This window comes from Zerene cesonia, chromosome 28 (genome assembly GCF_012273895.1).
Source record: "Zerene cesonia ecotype Mississippi chromosome 28, Zerene_cesonia_1.1, whole genome shotgun sequence".
Lineage (NCBI taxonomy): Eukaryota > Metazoa > Arthropoda > Insecta > Lepidoptera > Pieridae > Zerene > Zerene cesonia.
In genome coordinates this window covers 2,194,378-2,213,799 of record NC_052129.1, presented here as the reverse complement: position 1 = coordinate 2,213,799, position 19,422 = coordinate 2,194,378, and the positions used below count along the sequence as shown (strand labels likewise).

The 19,422-nt window shown below is 33.8% G+C and overlaps 2 protein-coding genes across 8 annotated transcripts in view; both read left to right on the top strand.

The window, feature by feature from the left end:
* LOC119837532 overlaps positions 1-15,187 on the top strand; it is a 41,174-nt gene extending 25,987 nt beyond the window's left edge. For 4 of the 7 annotated variants that reach the window (XM_038363120.1, XM_038363122.1, XM_038363121.1 and 1 more), the window contains 7 exons: positions 5,438-5,541; positions 7,309-7,397; positions 7,792-7,922; positions 8,934-9,050; positions 9,835-9,873; positions 12,846-14,045; positions 14,636-15,187. In XM_038363120.1, the coding sequence (XP_038219048.1) occupies positions 5,471-5,541; positions 7,309-7,397; positions 7,792-7,922; positions 8,934-9,050; positions 9,835-9,873; positions 12,846-14,045; positions 14,636-14,797 (1,809 nt within the window). In that variant the 5' untranslated portion in view covers positions 5,438-5,470 and the 3' untranslated portion in view covers positions 14,798-15,187. Of the gene's footprint in view, positions 1-5,437; positions 5,542-7,308; positions 7,398-7,791; positions 7,923-8,933; positions 9,051-9,834; positions 9,874-12,845; positions 14,046-14,635 lie in introns of those variants that run through there. The other 3 variants (XM_038363123.1, XM_038363124.1, XM_038363125.1) reach the window with 3 other exon arrangements.
* Positions 15,188-19,165: 3,978 nt separating this feature from the next.
* Positions 19,166-19,422, top strand: part of LOC119837691 (rho GTPase-activating protein 190-like) — a 3,336-nt gene continuing 3,079 nt past the window's right edge. Inside the window, exon 1 of the mRNA XM_038363422.1 lies at positions 19,166-19,232. Within this exon, the coding sequence (XP_038219350.1) occupies positions 19,166-19,232 (67 nt within the window). The remainder of the gene's footprint in view (positions 19,233-19,422) is intronic.

Here is a 19,422-nt window from a genome sequence, read left to right as displayed (position 1 = left end):
TGGCCACTACGATGTCGTGATCGTAAAACATTTTATTGTTTTAACTGGAGAAGAGCATTATAGCACGACTGTCGGAAAGCGCCGATGCAGCTATTTCTTTCATTCGAGAGCCACACTTTGCTGATAAATACGTACTTGAGTATTTCATTAACCTATATGTATAATATGTTTATAATATAACCCGTCTTTTATGGCGAAACAAAGGTTTGATGAATTGTAGATTAGAGGTTGCCACTTTTTTATTTATATCTTTGAGGGTGTTAGATAGTAAGATGATGAAAATAATTTGTGGTGTAACTGTAATCAAATGATTAGATATTTAAAATACTTATTTTCTTTTAAATTAAGCTGTTTTATTTGTATTTTTATTTGTGTTTTATAGACAAGAACGCGCTGAATTTGCTTTTAAGATTAAATCAAATTTACCAATTTGCTTAATAGGACATATTTATAAAAAAATTGTCTTACAATTTGCTTACCTGTAGTTTGTAAGAAAATGATGATCATGAAAATTTCAAATGGATTTCAGACACGTATGAGATTGCATTTTATAAACATTTAGACTATGTAATGATATCTTATCTTTACAATAAGTGTGAATAAATGGCATAGATTAATCTTTATACATATACGGTTTCATTTAAATATACTTTTTCACGGCCGCAGCGGTGGAAGGTTATAACTAAACAACATTCGATAAACAATGCGATCTAAAACCAGCACCTATGATTTTCATCAAGAAATATTAAAAAGATAATGTTACATTATAATGAAGCATGGTAGCATATAGGTATGGATAGAAAAGAAAGACCAGCTTTTTTGTTGAAAAGGACTGAAAATGGACTTAAATAAGAAAACGCTGTTATAGTCGGCTTTGCTGAAATAATTCATAAATCTTTTCTATAAAGTCAATTTACTGGAGAGAAATGTTCCACTCCAGATTCTAAAATGCAACCAAACGACAACATTCAAATATGCTGAGTTATCGAGTATCAAAACCTATGAAAACGTTGGCATTAAGAACCTACTTGGATATTGGGAATGACGGTTAATAAAGTGAATTGCAAAAAAGCAGTAGTGAGAACCTCGGCCTTTAAAATCGATAGGTCGGGGTTCGAGACCGGGCGAGCGTACAGGAAATAAATTGATTCTTCAATTTATCTGTGCATGTAGATAACATCACCATCGCTTAAGACGGTGAAGGAAAACATCGTGAGGAAACCGGCATGTCCGAGAATCAAAAAGTTCGACGACGTGTGACATCTGCCAACCCGCACTTGGCCAGCGTGGTAGATTATGGCCTGAACCCTCATAGGAGGCCTGTGTCCCAGCAGTGGGAACATATATGGGCTGATGATGAATGTGAATTGCAAAGGAAGTCGCTGATAAACCGATTATTATTGATTCCCAGTTTCAATACTATTTTTCACATAAATGGTCCAATAATGAAACATAAAACTAAAACAGTCTAATGTGCTTAGACATTAATAAAACAGTCACTCTAGGCAATCCGCTTAGATTACGTAAGTACATTTAACTATCATTACATTACTTTGCCAGTTTTCAATCCACATTGTCCCGTTTCTAACTCGAACTTATTAATTTAACGCTCGTTAATAACTCAGTTAGAATTACCATAAATGCTCACGCTGATTTTCATTAGGCATTCTTTGTCACGCCCGCCATCTTGACGCCTAGAAGCAGCCATTGTAACTGCAATTTTGCAAAAGACGCTGTTTCTTTAAATAGAATTCAAAGCACAATGGAAGAGCTACAAGATTGTGATTTATATAGCTTCATGATTGATGATTTATCACTAGATAGTGTGCTGATAAAGGACAAAGATTTCTTTTTCTTCTTCTATTATTAACCAAAATTAATTAAGGGTTTGTAGAGACAGGACTCATAACAAAATAGAAATATTTTTCTTACACCACTGCCGATGAAAATACATAAAATTTGAAGAACATTTTACGTCGCATAAATATAAACAAATTTTGATACATTATCGTTATTTGAGTAATTACAAAATTAACTTCAAAACCCCGTACTTTCCATGACATTACATGCCTTAGTATGATATAAAAGTAATGATTGAATTGAATTTATTTACTATTACGTATTCTCATGAATCCTTTAAAAATCAAATTATATTTCACGTACTGAAAGTTTGGTTCCCATGCCTTATCAAGGATCCAGGCACCGATGTCTCGAGCTAACAAGATCTAGGGCACAGGTAAACAACGTGTTCTACACTTAATTCAGATCTACAACAGAGCTCTAAGAGTACTAATTAGGTCGCAGCGGCACTCCGCAGAGGACGGGATTGCGGTCAAACACTCACCTTAGGAAAAAGACCAATCTAGTGAGAGGTTTAGAAGTTTCTAGAATTACCTGCTTTCACAGAACGAACGTTTAGTTATTTGAGACTTTTAGAGTTACGTACGACTCGGTAATGCTTAGAAGTGTAGTTTTTTGTTTGCTATTTTCAAAAGATTTCGACATTACTCAATACTTTCTTGTGTCTTACAAATTACTGAATGAATGATTGTCTCATTATTAAATTCTTATTTATTTATTTTTCATTCATTCGAAACTCTCTCACAACCAAACCGACGATATATAATTTCAAATCCGATTAATATAAATATGTCAATACGCTGCAAGCGATATGGTAAATCTTTACTCATATACAATAAAAGTAAAGCTCTGTTACGATTCTGTTCAATTCAATTCAGTTAAAACCCATTAAAGGTCGATAAAGGTACAAAAATATTGGTGTCATACCGCCCTCTCTATATTTATATATCTTCAATAATTCTTTCACATATTAAATACTGCGTCAGATGATCTACGTTTGATGAGCTCAAATTTTGTTTTAAATGAAACTTCGGTAATCCCTTTGCTCACATGCTTAACAATATATTGATATCGTTCAAGCGTAGTTCGCGTATCAAAGGCGCCAATAGCTCAGTGGTTGAAGTCATCATTATTACGTTATGTCCCAGCTTATGTTCACAATAATTTATATTTAGAGTCTATTTAAGGGATATTTTATCGGATAAATCATTTTCACTGATTGTATTACTTTATTCATAGAAATAATGTTTCTTTCACCGTCTAAAAAATTTATAGATACATTATATATTTTATTAAAATTGGAACATTTTAGCAAGAGCAACTTAATTAATACAATTTAATAGGGTCTACTTCACTAATAGTCGTGTAAATGCTTAATTAATTATGTGTATTTGTCTTTTCTTCACACCTACACCGCTCAACCGATTTGTCTGAAATTTGGCAAAGCTCAAATGTCAATAGCTTGAGGCCTGTGGCAGTACATAGGATATTTTTTATTCCGGAAATCCTACGGTAAAACCTTGGAACTGTCTATGTTTTCTCTTGAACCTCCGGTTGAAGTCGCGGGCAGGAAGTAAAGAAGCAGAGGGCAGAAAAAATAGTAAAATATAAATTTTCTGTATAATTAATATCGGTAAAGTAAACTTGTACAAAAAGGTTTGAAGTATGGCAGGACCAGAAGAAGGTTTTCTCAGACCTTATTTTTAACGAAATGATACAATGTACTTAACCTAAGAATTTTGCACGTAATGCACGCGATACACAAATATACTCGTAAATCTTTGAACTAAATTCAGAAACTTTTAAATTTGATCTAGTCACGCGACAATTTATAAAAACTTTTGAGTTTTGGGGCTATGTTTCTTATAAACTATTAAACATCATTTATATTCCCTTTATCTTATGACAAGCTTTCCGCCCGCGGACTTTGCCCGTGCCGTTAAATGGAATTATAAATTGACAAAATAAGCTTTTGAACTTGATACTGATCAAAAGTTTTCGCCCATTGCTGATTGCTCTAATTAAGAAAGAAAATGAGATTCACATTTCAATGTGTGACTAGACAATTTAATGTATTTTACAAAATCTTCATAGCATACAGAATTCTATCAGCCCTTGTTAATTCGTTAGTATGTCGCGTGATGAAGGAAAATGACTTTCGTTTTAACCTCCTTGTAAGCCCTAACATAGAATTCTATCAGACCGCTAGTAATGGGTTTGTATTTCGCGAAGGGATTGCACAGCGCATGTGATTACCGCAACTCGTGTCATAGTTATACTGTGACGTGTGACCAGTGTAACGTAGTAATCCAATAAATTTCCATGGATATGTCAGCGGGGTAAGCGCCACTGTATATAGTGACTTTTTTTTATTACTGTATAATTTAAAAAACATAGAATGTTCTAATCTGTTTACGGTACGTTTGTGTGCCTGATTCCGTTTCCTCACCTGTACCAGAACATTCTTTATTTTCACTCGTCAATCCTTTCCTTTCCCCTTACCCCTTAAAAGCGGGCAGCGCATCTGCAGAGGCAGTTCCTCTGTGTGATCGCTTACCATCAGGCGAACCACCAGCTCAGTTGCCCCGCTGTGACGTAAAAATAATCTGTATTGAAATCAACGTATGCAAATGAAAAGTATGTTTTAAGTTTTATAAGAATCGATCATGTTAATAACGGATAATGTGCTATAAAAAACTTTAATTACAAACGGGATTATAAAATTAATACCGCCCTGCTTAAATCCCCAATATATCTCATATTAAAAGGATTATTGCAAACATGCCACAGATTGTCCTTGTGTTGTGGCTAGAAAAATATTATATACCTACTATTGACTAAATATTATATACCTTTTTACCTACTATTGAAAAATATTATATACCTACTATTGACTTTATAACTCAGTACTCTTATTAGTTATTTAGATGGTGCTGAGGTAGGTCCTCAGATACTACAGCCTCTGGTTGAAACAAGCTATGATTTAATAAGAGAGACCCGATTGTTATTTACAATATATCAGCAAATCGTTTACACACCTGCTGATACAGATACGGTTAGAAAAACATGTTATGATTCCGGTCTATCCAGAGAGAGAACTTGGTTGGACCCATCCAGTCCTAAACAAGGTGGTTGATTTTGACTATAATCATCATAGAGATCTCTCTCAGGGAGCAAACAAGTCTATATAGTCGTGGTGCTAATGAAAGTCAATAAATTGGTGGTGTTATATACACGCCATTATTTTGTGTGTTTCCTTGCGGATTTCCGCTATTAAGAAGAGAAAAGAATCTCTTTCTGTTTCTAATTTACCATTAATAGGCATGGCAGTTTTAAGTTTCATTCAATTTATAAAACTCGAATATACTAATATTGTCACATGAGTATACATACATGTATAACCATATTATGTAAAAATTTATACATTGCAGAAAATGCTTAAAATGTGACCTATAAATTGTTCAAATTTAATGTTCTATAATCGAGCAAAGAAACCAAAGAAAGTTCTTTGCGATTCAGGATGCGCATACACCGCTAGATCCATACTATTGTTTCATGTAGACCTACATTTCAACAGGTATTAGTCGACGCATGGCGAGAAAACAGCAGCATGTCGGGAATGACGGGAGCGAGCATGCTGCGCACGCGCAGAAAAGATGTCAACGTCAAGCCAAACCGCAAGTAAGATATATAATAGAAAGTAGAATACTGAACAGCATAGTGTATTATTATGTATATATTTTCTTTACCGCTTTTTAGTAGAATACATATTTATTTATTTATTTACAATTGTGATCGAACAGAAGGTGAACCACCGCCACTGGATCTTTTTCCATGTATTGCGGAGAAATTTTATACGAAAGCGAGTTATGAAAAAGATGATGTAGCGTTTAGACTTTACAAAAATAATTTACTTTTCGATAAGGAGTTTTATTATAACTCCGTTTATCTATACTTTACCAATCCTCTAATCGTCGATGTCGTTTCGTAATTATTAAATTTAAATGAAATGCCCGAAATGGGTTTAAAAGCGTTCATATGCAATAGAAATTTACGGTGATTTTTTTGTAAAGTTTGCATCGATTTCCATATTAATGAATTATATTTATTACCTTAACTGTGATTATATTATCATATTTTATATCATATTATATATATATATATATATATAAAACTATGTGATGTCCTGTACTGTAAAATGTCCGCCTCCTTGGTACAGTGGTTAACGCATGAGCGTAGAACCGAGGGGTTCTGGGTTCAATTCCCGGTGGGGACGCACAAAAAAAAAATGTCTCGGCCTGGCAGGACACAGAAAGCTGATCACCTAATTGTCCGTAAAGAAAATCGATCAGTGAAACAGATGTACATCATCTGCCCCATAACCCACTAGGGACACGGGACTTCACTTTTCATACAAATAAAACTATTAACTATATAAAGTAAAAATATTCAATATATAGGAATAATTTAAAATGCTATTGTCAAACGAGATTAGGATTAGATCTAATATTTAGAACTTCAGAAGTTTGAAGTGATGCAGGGTTTGCTCAAACGAGCCACTTTGGCCTCAAACCTCAAGGTTAGAATTAGTTCATTTGTTCCCTGAATACAACTAGACGATCCATTGTTCTTTTGTTAAGGGTTACAAAAATATGTATAAAACAAAGGTCACAGATAATAAAATTCTATACTAGGTCTAAAATAAAGACAATGAACCAAGAAGAATTGTTTTGCTGTAACTAGAACTCTTTGCTGTTCGGTTTCTCTATTTTAACTATGTACTATCGTAGAATTTATGTATTTTATTCGTATAGATAATATTTCGCTTTATTGCTTTATTTAGTGCATGTTTTAAGTATTTACGTATTTATTGTCTAGTCTATGTACTTATATATTTTTTATTATTGTACATTATATAATCTTGCTGTATTTATTTATCTATATAATATTAATGTTTTGTAGCTTTCCGCCCGCGGCTTTGTCTACGTAGTCAAAGAAAAAATTATGAAGGAAATTAGCACAAAGCTCCTGTTCCTTTAAGATCCGGGACAAAAACTATCATATGTCTTGGCTATCAAACTAACTTTATACTAAATTTTATCTAAATCGGTTCAGCGGTGTAGACATGAAGATGAGACAAACAGAATTACGTACTCATATATAATATTAGTGGGGATTTATTTAAAACTCAAACGATTAAATATCGTCTTCAATTATTACTTTCTATCTCAATACATTTCATATTTTATTATAATTATAAATAATCAAGATTTAATAGCAACAAGAAGATATTATAGTTTCTTCTAAATTCGGAACAAATAGGTTTATATAAAATTATCTTTGTTTAAGGCGGACTCTCAGTTGTTTGACGATACATGTGAGGCAGTTTATGTAGTAAAGTGATTAGATTTTTTATTTTTTGTTTAATAATATACAATGTACTTTCAGATTGGACCGCAAGTCATCGCGGGGCATGCTATACGAAAACGAAGAATTACGCTTGCGTACCATCAATATCAATGCAGAAATTGAGAGAGGTAATTCATTTACTTAAAAACCATGAAACAAAGGAATAAATTATGTTTATTTTAAAACTTACTGAACTATAATAGAGACTTTACATCGTACTAATATTATAAATGCGAGTTTGTAAGGATGTGTGTGTATTTGTGAGTAACAAAACGCCCCGCGGTTTCACCCGCGTAAGTCCGTTTCCCCTAGGAATATCGGGATAAAAGTATATGCCTATATATTATTCCAGTTGTCCAGCTGTCTACGTACCAAATTTCATTACAATCGGTAAAGCAGTTTTTGCGTGAAAGAGCAACAAACGCACACACATCGTTACAAACTTTCGCATTTATAATATTAGTAGGATTTTATCAACAATAACATGATATATAATATTTATTTATTTTCACTAAAACTCAGGCCAGTCAGATATAAAGAAACTGAAAAGAGAGAATGAACAGCTGAAGCGAGAAATATCCGCCCTCCGCTACGAGTATGATCGCCTCGATCGGATGCTGCGCGAGCGCCGCTCATCCCCCGAACATTCGGACGTACGTAATATAAATTCGTATTTATTCTATTAATTAATATAGTACATAATTTGAAACGACTAAATACGTTCCATCATTCATAATTTATCGACGTGTTTACGATAAATTAAGAACTTTTCCTTGTTTGTTGAATAAAGCTTTAATATTCAGAGCAAAATTACTCAGCAAACATGTGAAATCTCCCTTTGACCTTCCTAACGTTAAAACTTACTCATTATTCCTGATAAATTGATTTTCTGTTTAGATACAGCAATATAAACATACCTTTATTGGAACATCCAAACCAGTATACCTATAAAGCTAATCGCTAATCTTAGGACTAACTGGACCGTTTTCAAAAATTCCATCACCTTTATATACCTAGGATCCACGAGTGAAGTCGGGCGGCTTGCTAGTATTTGATAAACGATAACTTTATATAAAGATATTCAGCAAGCAACCCTGTCTGTCGACACAACTCGACACGCGAAATCATTTTAATTCATCTTTTGAATTCAGTGTCCATATTTGTAACCTTTAGTGTATGATGTGTTATGACTTATGATAGCTTATTATGCTGCTTATAAACGTAAGCCAAAATAGCCACTAATATGTGACTAATATATCTGGTTTTAACATTCAGATAGGCTTGGATTTTATAAGCAACTCGATTTTGCCCGCAGCTTCATACGCGTTAAATTCGGAGAAGTTTAATGGATACTAATAGTAGTATATATATAGATATATAAACCTTCTTCTTGAATCACTATTTAAAAAATCCCATCAAAATGTGTTGCGTGATTTTACAGATCTAAGCATACATACTGACAGGGACACTATAAAGGAATATTTCTATATGAATCTTTTGGGGTAAGATTGATCTTATTCTGATCTTTTTTTAAGCTCCACATGTAGTGACTTATGTTCCTGTCTCCATACTGGTGCAAGCTGTTGCTCCAAGCTGTGTAGCCCCAAAACCATTTCAATTTTGACTCATATATCCAATAAATAAAGCACTATATCGTTTGGCAGGACAGCGCGTCGATGTGCAGCGCGTGCCCAGAATGCACGAGCGTGGACGGATCTGCGCGTGCTGTCGCCTTTCATGACCTCACCGTCGTGCCGGAGGAAGGGGAGCAAGAAAATAAGGTAAACAAAAGGTTCAAGCTTAATTTATATAATAGACTTTGAATTATACTTTATACATATGCTTGTAAGGTATGTAATGCAGAAAGAACCTATGTATTTCGACAGTATTAGATGCCTTCTATCAGGTTCTTGAGGATTCCTTCTGAAGCGACAAATACCTAGGCGATAGATTTTAAAAAAATGACTAGTTATAAATGATTATCAAATTTTAAAAAGTTTACGTTTTAAGTTTTAGTTTTTAAGGGTTCTGGCTTTGCAAAACAAATTATGCGAGATTATAGTTTTTTAGTTATTATCAGATTAACCACGTACTCCTTTGTTTGCTAATTAATATTATAATGTGTAAAAGAAATAAAAATTCCTTCTAATATTATATAAATGTTAAGACATAAACACGTTAGCTACCTAAGATTTTTTCGTATATCCATACTCTTAGTTTTACGTTTTAATTGCCGAACATCTGGAAACAATCATGTTTAACTTCAATTCAATATTTATTTTCATTTCATTCGATAATAAATACGCCAAAAGCCTGAAACGAACTCAGAACAGACGGATAATGACTCGTGTATAGCCTAGATAACCTAAAAGCATTTAAAATAACTGTATGTTATATTTAGAAATCTTCAGATGTGTTCGATTTTTGGCAGATATTTGCGCAGGTAAGAAAAATCCCGGATAAAAGTGATTATATAAGGACACGGTTTCTTTTCTTTGAAAGTTAATTTACGTACTTCCCTAGGTGTATTAAGAATATTAACATATCTACTATTTTATCTTTTAGCCGTCAAAATCGGTGAAAATAAAAAAGAAAAAATCTAAGGTATATCTTAATTTTATAAGCATGGTTTTAATCACCCGTAGAAAAGATTTCCATCGTTAATAGATAGTTAATAAACGTATTTTAGATCTATATCTATACCAATTAAAAGTGAATTATTATGAGATCTGTATGTCAAAGAGGTGCCTACCTTTTTGCCATTACTATTTTTTATTAAAAGTCCGTCGATTTCCGCCCAAGTACAAACTTGACCCAGTTTCTATTAAACAGCAACTCTCTTTGAAATTCAGAATTTTTCGTGATACTTTCACTTTTCAATATTTTATGATTATCTATGACTATACTTATAATTATTATTTGGAAGTAAATATGAGATATCTATAAAACATACTAGCTGACCCGGCAAACGCCGTTCTGCCTTATTCTTATCATTTAGGGTTATAAAAAATAGATGTTGTCTGATTCTCAGACCTACCCGATAAGCACAAAAAATTTCATCAAATTCGGTCAAGCCGTTTCGGATGAGTATGGCAACGAAAACTGTGACACGAGAATTTTATATATTACATGTTCCCGTCGTTTAAAAACCACCGAAGTTAATTAAGAAGTCGTAAAATCTATTTTTAAAAGCAACGTTCAATAGGACCCCGAGAAAAGAAAAAATACATTTCATTACGTGTTTTGTAATATAAACATAGGTGTTATATATATTGAAATTGATGTAGTTGTAGACTTCTCTTTATATTGTGGTTATAGCTACATTTTATGTTGGTACTTAACCTCTTATTGCAATGGGTTTTTTATTTGTCTTATTTTTTTATTGATGTACATTCTACTTTCATGTGCAAATATTTTGCTTGTTTGTCAAAAGCATAGATATTTTATACTAGCTGGAATCCGCAGCATCACTCGCGGGGTACCTGGTAAAAATTATCCTTTGTGCCTCTCTCTACGAAGTTCTATACAAATCAACTATGATTACGTGGAAGCGTATTAAACTTCGATAAATTGACTTCTCTTCAAACTTTCGCTTTAATAATAAGAAAATAATCAGAATAAGGGGATTTGTATTAGGTATTTCATTCAAAAAAGAAGTGCTGTACGTTTTCATACTACATAATACATTTTATGAATAAAGAACTAGTTATTTTTATAAAACTAGCTTTCGCCGACTATACTTCCACATTTCCATTTTTTTAACTCCTCTTTCTTAAGGGTATCTACCATTAACCATCAATATCCTGTCAGCCGTTTAGGCATTAATTAAATATGAGAATTTTCGCAGTTTTTACATTAGAAGCACTGAGTTTGATCGTTTACAGTTGACCGTCCCTGATTAGAATCGTGTTGCTTCAGTTCAGGGTTGCCAACATTTTCATCACAAATGACGTAAATTGTTTAGGTCTGAGAATAATATAAAACAGAACTTTTTAACTTACAACTCATTTCATATTAGTAAATAGTTTTTGTATGTGTCTTCGCTGCATTGGGGCCCTCTGACTAAATAAAAAATTGTTTTTGAGCATCTAAGTCCACTATCAATTATAGAGTTTAGTATTTTAATGCAGAAAACAATATTTTATACTATAATAATATTTTGCATAGGTACTTTAATAACGTTCAAAATTACAATATAGGAAAATAGCATATTACTGTTGGCAACCCTAATTCAGTTTGACCGCGAAATTCGAAACAAAGATTTGATTCATTCGTCTATTTGTAACCACTACGAGTATTTTCATGATTTCTGCTAATTGCCTCGTACGCAATGTTTGGCGATTTGAAATTGAACTTTAATTTGATAAGAGCACAGTCAAAAGATTCGAGCTAAGAAATGAGTCAAGGTCGGGCATGAGTTATAAGAATATTGTACCTAATGATGGATTTATAAATAAACTCAGTTGTGTGGTGTCGGTTCTATGTGACGGACGGACGGTTCCAATGTTTGTTAGGAAATTATGGTGGGTTGTTTCTTCATTTCTATTGTTTTTTGCATGAAGTACGATGTGATGTAGATAGTGTGTGTTTAATTAAATATTAAATATTGTACGTGTTTTAGATATATAATATATTATTTTTATTTTTAACATTTTTAGTATTACTGTATTAAGTATTTGATATAGATTGATTGAATTTAGTACATTGTAATGTGAATGGATTGTAATTATTTATAATGCACATTTTAGGTGGATAGTCCTACTTGTGATTTTAATTCATGTTAAATTGTTTCTATGAAATATATACTACTGAACAACCGTTGGCTCTCATCATATACATATTTTTAATAATATATTTTATACGAAAAGAAAAAACACATTTTAAATACCAACATGTTTAACGAATTAACAGAACCCAATTTGTGTCTGTTTAATATTCACACTGATTACTTTCGGAAATGTGACGCATGCCTTGTCCTCAAAATCATAATATACTGCCGACGTGACAAGCACGAGGTGAGTTCACCTTTTATTTCTGAAAGCCATAGAACAGCTGGACGAAAATCGCTAAATATGAAGTTCAAGCTTTCAAACTAACGGGTTTAAGCGACGGTTCTTTCAAATATGTTTATGGGTTTATGTGAAACTATTTTAATACGTATAGAATAAGAAAGGAACAATTTTTCCATTTTCAAAAAGTTTCCAATATTCCAAAGATTATGTATATGTGAAACAAAATAAAATCAAATAAAATTTGATACTGTCTGGTGTTATCAATGATCACAAAGCACCAACCGCTCTTTAAATCTAACAGCACTGCATGAATTTTATGACCATCTAATTCCGTATTTTCTAATATTGGTACTTTAAACTAGCACCGACCTCTATGAATGTATGGTAGGTATGCATATAGTACACGTGACTATTCGAAACAAACGTCTTGTTTTAAATACCGCATACCGCAAACGAAACCCGTAATAACCCTACTGTTTATGTGCACTAAATTGTAAACAGCTTCTTGCAACAATATTCATCTTTATGCCTTCACGCATTGATATATTTTGTTCACCGTTTCAGAGCGGCAGCGCAACTCCCTGTATATGTGATGAATGCCAGAAAGAAACGAAACGCAAGTCCGACGATAAAGATAAGAGACAATCGAGCATAGAGGAGAGAACGAGCCAAAAAGATGACAAGGAACCAGTGACAAAACAACCGACGCAGTCCCAAAACAGTGCGCAAACACAACCAAACACAGAAGACAATGAAAACGAGCGAACTGTTGACGTTTTAGTGCATGACGCACCAAATATGCCGACCTTCTTCCAATCGGTGACGTCACACCCCTGCCATATTGCGGCACCTCCACCGCCTGGTTTCGTAATGGCTCCTTATCAAGCACCGCGTTTTCCTACTGCTGATAACTTACAAGAATTAGCAGGAGACGTTACACATTCCCAAACCACCATACACACAACATACATCCAACAGAATTCAGTCTTCATGTGCAACACGCAAAAGATACTACAAAACCATTGCTGCTGCCAAAATCGAGAGGAAAGTGGCAAACAGGAGCCCTGTCAGGAACAACCGAAATGTTATGTCACAGAGAAGAATATCGAGTTAACATACGACTACCCAAGAACTACACCATTACCGAGCACTCCCAGTCCGAAATCTAGTGATGAGATACAAACAACTACTACTGAAGTGGCTAGCACGGTCGTCTTTGTCGAGAGACGGATTCCAGTTAAGCCAAAAAAGTTCGACTTCTTCTTTCGATCGCGGTCAGCACCTGTTGGGGAAAACGAAGAACCGATTTATGCAACAGTTAACAAACTTCCAAAGAGATTACGTAGAATGGAATTAGCTAATTTAGAAAAAGAGGTCGCATACAAAACGACCGAGGCGGAATCCTCTTCACGCACTGAAGTGACTCAGAAAACTGATTCAGAATCACAAGCACAACCACCGGACGATGACACGAGTCGTTCAGAGAGAGAAAAATCGACTGTACAGCCGCGACCCGAATCACCGAAAGCAAAAAAACGGAAGCGGTTCTCGTTAACATTTAAGAAAAGGGAGAGAAAGAGACGAGAGAAGAAAAAGGAGGTAAAGAACGGGACGAAAAATGGTGTCCCAGTACATGTGGAGAGTGACAACGAGAGACTGATAGAGGAGCACGATCAGAAGCACAAGCATTGCACAAGACATCGACCCAGGAACACCATGTCGTCATCGAGCTCGTGTCCGCGGTACAAGCGGGACAGCTATCAGGTATATATTGGACTACGTAGAGACTCGCCTTGTAGGTTGAACGGCAAATATCTGGGAATTCCTGAAATTGTGAAACTTGTAGAAAAGAGTTGGGATCGTAGTGTCAATAATGATCTATGTGTGAGTGTTCGATTGTCTATCTTAGAATAATCCAATTGTCCCGTCAGGGATTGCAATTTAACATGTACTTTCGAAATTTTCAAAATTTGGGTTACTAAGTCTCAACTTTTCAGGAATTCTTTAGGAAGCCGCTTGGCCTATCAGGGCAGTCACACGCTAACCCTCCCTGTGAGTATAGTATTGTATTGTAATAGTAGTCTATGTATTTATTTATTATACCTGCTTTTTACGTACAAATCTTTTATTGTTACTACCTTCCCCCCTCCTTCACGTTTCCCGGGGCAAGCATTCGCGTGTGATTGCCCTGCTAGGGTTTTTAGACGTGTGTTCTATAGAAAATCACCATGTAAGCCGGTGGATCCTTAGTACAAACGCTATCTGCACTTCAAACTGTTAGTATTAGATGTCGTATTGGTAGAAGAAACTAAACGGTTGACTGTACACTGTCTAATGAAGTTATTCGTTCGCAGGAAATGACCACCTCACACTCGGAGCACGAGCGGACGAATAGCATGTGTTCGTCAATGAATTCCTTGGGGTCGGCTTGCACGCACAAGTCGCGCAAGCTGTCGGCCGTGCCGCAATCGGACTCCATACCGTGGTGCGGCTGCTGGGGCGCCGGGTGCGTGTGACCAACGCGAAAGAACTCTTAGTGCTTCTCTGACGGAATCTCCTCTTAATTCTGAGCTCCGGCTGTGGATATCTATCTGCGACTCTTAGCGGAATCTACGGAATCCTTCGACCGGGTAGTCGGCTACGGTAGCGGAATGGGGTCGGGACGTAATGGGTTACAATTGTGGTGCATTTAGTAGAACAATAGATTTTTTCTAGATTCAGCGAGTTGTAGAGTGTACGGTAGTTCTTTTCCTGCTTTCGATCGAATGATTTCTTATAGAAATGTTGCGTCTGAATAGTTTATTTATTGATAGCTCTGTATATAGTGTATTGTTCTGTGATTCGTGTGTTAAACGCATAATTTGAAGTGAAAATGGAGAATTTGAATAAATTATTTCAATTAAAAAGGTTTTATTTTTTAGTAATCCTATGGAAGACTTCGTTTTAATGTTATGTTAATTCCACAAATCACTATGATAGTGATAGAGCCAATCAAAATAAAAGATATCATAAACTAATTATTAACTTTTAATTCGTAATATATGGGATTAAATATATAGGAACAAACATTGGTAACGAACATTTGTGTGTATTCTTGTTTTATACCCGCTAAGCATCAGGTTTTGTAGAAGTAATAGCTTTATAAACCTCTAAAATATCTTCATATGAATGACAAATCATAAAGGAGAGACAAATGAAAAACAAGTATTATTACATAGATGGTTATTTATTATAAAATATGACACATTCTCTTGAACTGTGTTCACAGTTAATAATTGAAACGCACATAGCAAAATTCATTTCCCGGTTTAACAAACACTGACCACTGTTAAATAGAAAATAATATGCATTCCACCACTTGCTGATAATGTCTCTGATAGCCTATTTAGCAGTTTCTAAGGTTTATTTTAGAACATTTTTGTTTGTGTTAACTTCCAGATATGCTAACCAGAATATATCCAGAAGCTATGAAAATGGCCACTAAAACTTTTTTCTTATTTAAAAACGTTGTAATACACAATTTATTGACAACTTAAGATCTGTGTAGAAGATCTTAAGATAGTGTAATAATAAGTTCACAACATAAAATAGCGAAATATAATAAAAAGTTCACAATTTTTTCTTTGTTATGTCATTTTTTATGATTCAACTCTATAGTAGTTGCTTTCATACAATTTTCCGATTAATGTTTTCAAAGTTACATATATCAAAAATACCAAATAAATGAAGTATTTAAAAGTAGCCAGTGTGTTGTAAGGGACAAGCGTACATCGATTCTACCATAGAACATTGGAAAACCTACAAAGAATTTTGGCCGTAAATAAAACCTAGGATTCATAAAAAAACATCGAATGGCACATTTTTAAAGCCATGTGCTCACATACAAATAAATTACAAAAAAAAAATATTGCATCGAGTAACAAAAATATGGCTCTTTCGAACAAATTAATAAATAAATTACGCAAAAAAAAATCAATTAATGTACAATATTTACATCGAATATTTATATAGGAATCGCTTTTCACGAGAAGGGTTATTTGAAATTGTTTCCGAGATCCATAGATAAGCGAAAATCTTAAGAAAATAAACTTGAAACGATAGTAGGCTCTATGTCTTTTTCGATTCATAGTAAAATATAAAAAATTCCCTCACATCGTTCCCCTATTGGACATGATATATGCGTCCCTCTCGCACACGCGTTTTACAGTACACAAACCGGACGTGCGACAAGGACCGATAATATATTATGATAATTATTAAAAACTTACACGTTTACCACTTAACTAAGCTTAATGGTGACATCTATATTAAATATATCTTATTGATAGTTACATATATTTGTTTAAAGATTATAATATTACATAAAATTAAAATAAAAAAGCGTCATAATCCAGCTACACAAATATACTTTGAAAACATAAAGAAAGAACTCTTAATTCGATTGCACATGCAAATTCGTTAAAAAAATAAAATTATTATATTTTGTATGTTTCACAGAAACACGTGTAGGGCGTTGCAAATCACGATTCTTCAATTTTATATAAATTTATATATAGACCTAAAATGTACAAGTAAAGTATTCTGTGAGATATTACTTGTCAGGTGTGGATATTCACACACACACATAGCTCAAAGCGAAGAAATCCCAAATGAAATGGAAATTGAATGACCTACAACGTCACACGTGTATATCTGAAATAGAAAATTACATTGCAATCAACACAAAATTGCTTATCCTTCCCTTACGTGAACGCTACAAGTATAGGCAAAGCAATAAGATGAAGAATATAATATTACTTAAAGTTCATAGGTTATTTTAAAGAAATTTGCTTTTTTCTGAATAAAATAAGCCATTTTGTGTCGATAGCTATATAATTTTAATTTATCACCACTAACATAATCTCTTTGAAATCATTTAACCTAAATGAGACAAAAAATAATCAGTCTATAAAATACTTAATGTTAGGCCATTTACAAAAACCGAAAATGTTTATAAATGCATAAACGTAGAAATAAACCAAATATTCATAGAAACTTCAGATACGAACAAAACACCACGCGTATGCGATATGGAATTTAATCATCATAATGATAAGATTCAGATTTGCTTGTATTTGGTGCATACGTTTTATTTTTTTGCATGCATATTAATTGTAATATGCAAAGGCAACTTAAACGCGATTTAAATAAGACTCAATTTGGTATATATATACTTTTTTGACGCTTGCACGTAGCACGATACAATTGCATTCAAAATGCAACCTAAGTTCTATTGAAATAGATCTTATTTGGCGGATATCTAAGTGTTTGATAGCATTTGTGGCATCCATTCGTTGCTTCAATAATATCGATGACAAAATGAATTTTAAATCGAGAATTAGTAGCCACACTTATGATATAATCACTCCTTCATCGTCATAATTTATTTTACAACTTCATATGATGTATTTCATTGAATATACTCAGACAAACTCCTCACGAAGTCATAGCTAGTAATTGATGTGAAGGAAATCGGAATTTAATTAATTAATGAGTATCCGCTCACCTTCTCAGAAACCGTAACAACAGGTAAAAAAATTATATACGTACATACATTTTTAGATGGACAACAACAACGCTGACTTTCTTTCATTAAAGTGACAAACAGATTATTATATCTTTATAATTTCAAATCCTAGGTACATACATCAGCGTGTTATTAATTCCCGTTTTAAAATATTTTATCGTTAATAAAAACGAGATGTCAAACAATTTGTTTCTTTGGCCATAAAATACCTCCTAATGAAATAATATAAGTGTGATGCACAATTTGATTAGACTATATAAATATTTACATATTAAGCTGCCAATTTTAAACATAAGGTTAATGAATTTAAAATATACAATAACGCGTTCACCAATAATAAAAATAGCCCACCTTTTAATGTAAATGTTATAAGGGCAAGCGAGACCATATAATTTCATAATTTAAATTATTTTATCGGCAAAATTTTATAAGGAACCATAATTTACACTTTAACGTAGGGCAAGACACTCCCCTTTTTCATACATGCATGGCAACACTATTGTTTGTAAATAATTAAAAATCCTATACTATAAACGAGAATCAGGCTAACAACAAAGCGTAATACAAATAAATTAAACGCTTAGCAGTAGCTATAAAGTACGATAATAGACAAAAGGACTAAAATAATGAATATACAAAAAAACAAAAAAATTTAAAAAGCAAAAAATATCAGACCATCACGTGGATATACGCTAATATGTTATTACATTAATATCATATACTTATTTAATTACTTTCGACTGAACGGAATGTGCTTAAGTGATGTCACGTCGATTATACGAATAAATATCGATAATACAAAAACTCCCATTAAATACATAATATTTGTGCAATACTTAATACGAATACCATTTCGATCGATAAAATACTGCTCCGAGTCCCATCCCTAATATAAAACTTTCGATAAAAAAGCGCAGAACATCGACAAGCCATACGCTACGTTATATCAAAGCGGGATCACCGTACAACTATTATACAGTGAAAAATACCGTTGAAACATTGCGCTATTAACGTTAAAAAATAACGTAACGGCTATTCGTTTTCGACGTTAAAAATAACGTTACTTTAATCGTTTTCGTGTACAGTATAACAGTCACACCGCGACGTCATGATATGAACAACACTTGTAAAAAATAATTTCATCGCGTACACAAATATAACTACGTATAACAATAGCTGGAACGATTACAAAACATGTCCATCCGGAATCGAACCCACGAACGTTCTCGACAACGCCTACCGCACTGTGTGAAGCGGGTCGCGTGTGAATGCCGTGCGGCGACGGCACGCGTCACGTCGCGTCGCGTCACGCCACGTCATGTCACGTCACGTTGTTTACGGCTGGGTGACGTCACACGTCGTCCATCACAAATGCAACCTGCATTGTGGGTTCCTGAAATACACATTAATATTTTTCGTTGTTATTTAAACGCGTGTTGTTGTTTAATGTTACAGTGAAAATTATCATATCAAATCTATATTATATACAAAATACAACACAATTTTACCGTTACCTTATAAACTTACACCGCATCCCTCTCCTCTCCCTCCTCTTATTCCCTACATATAAACTTC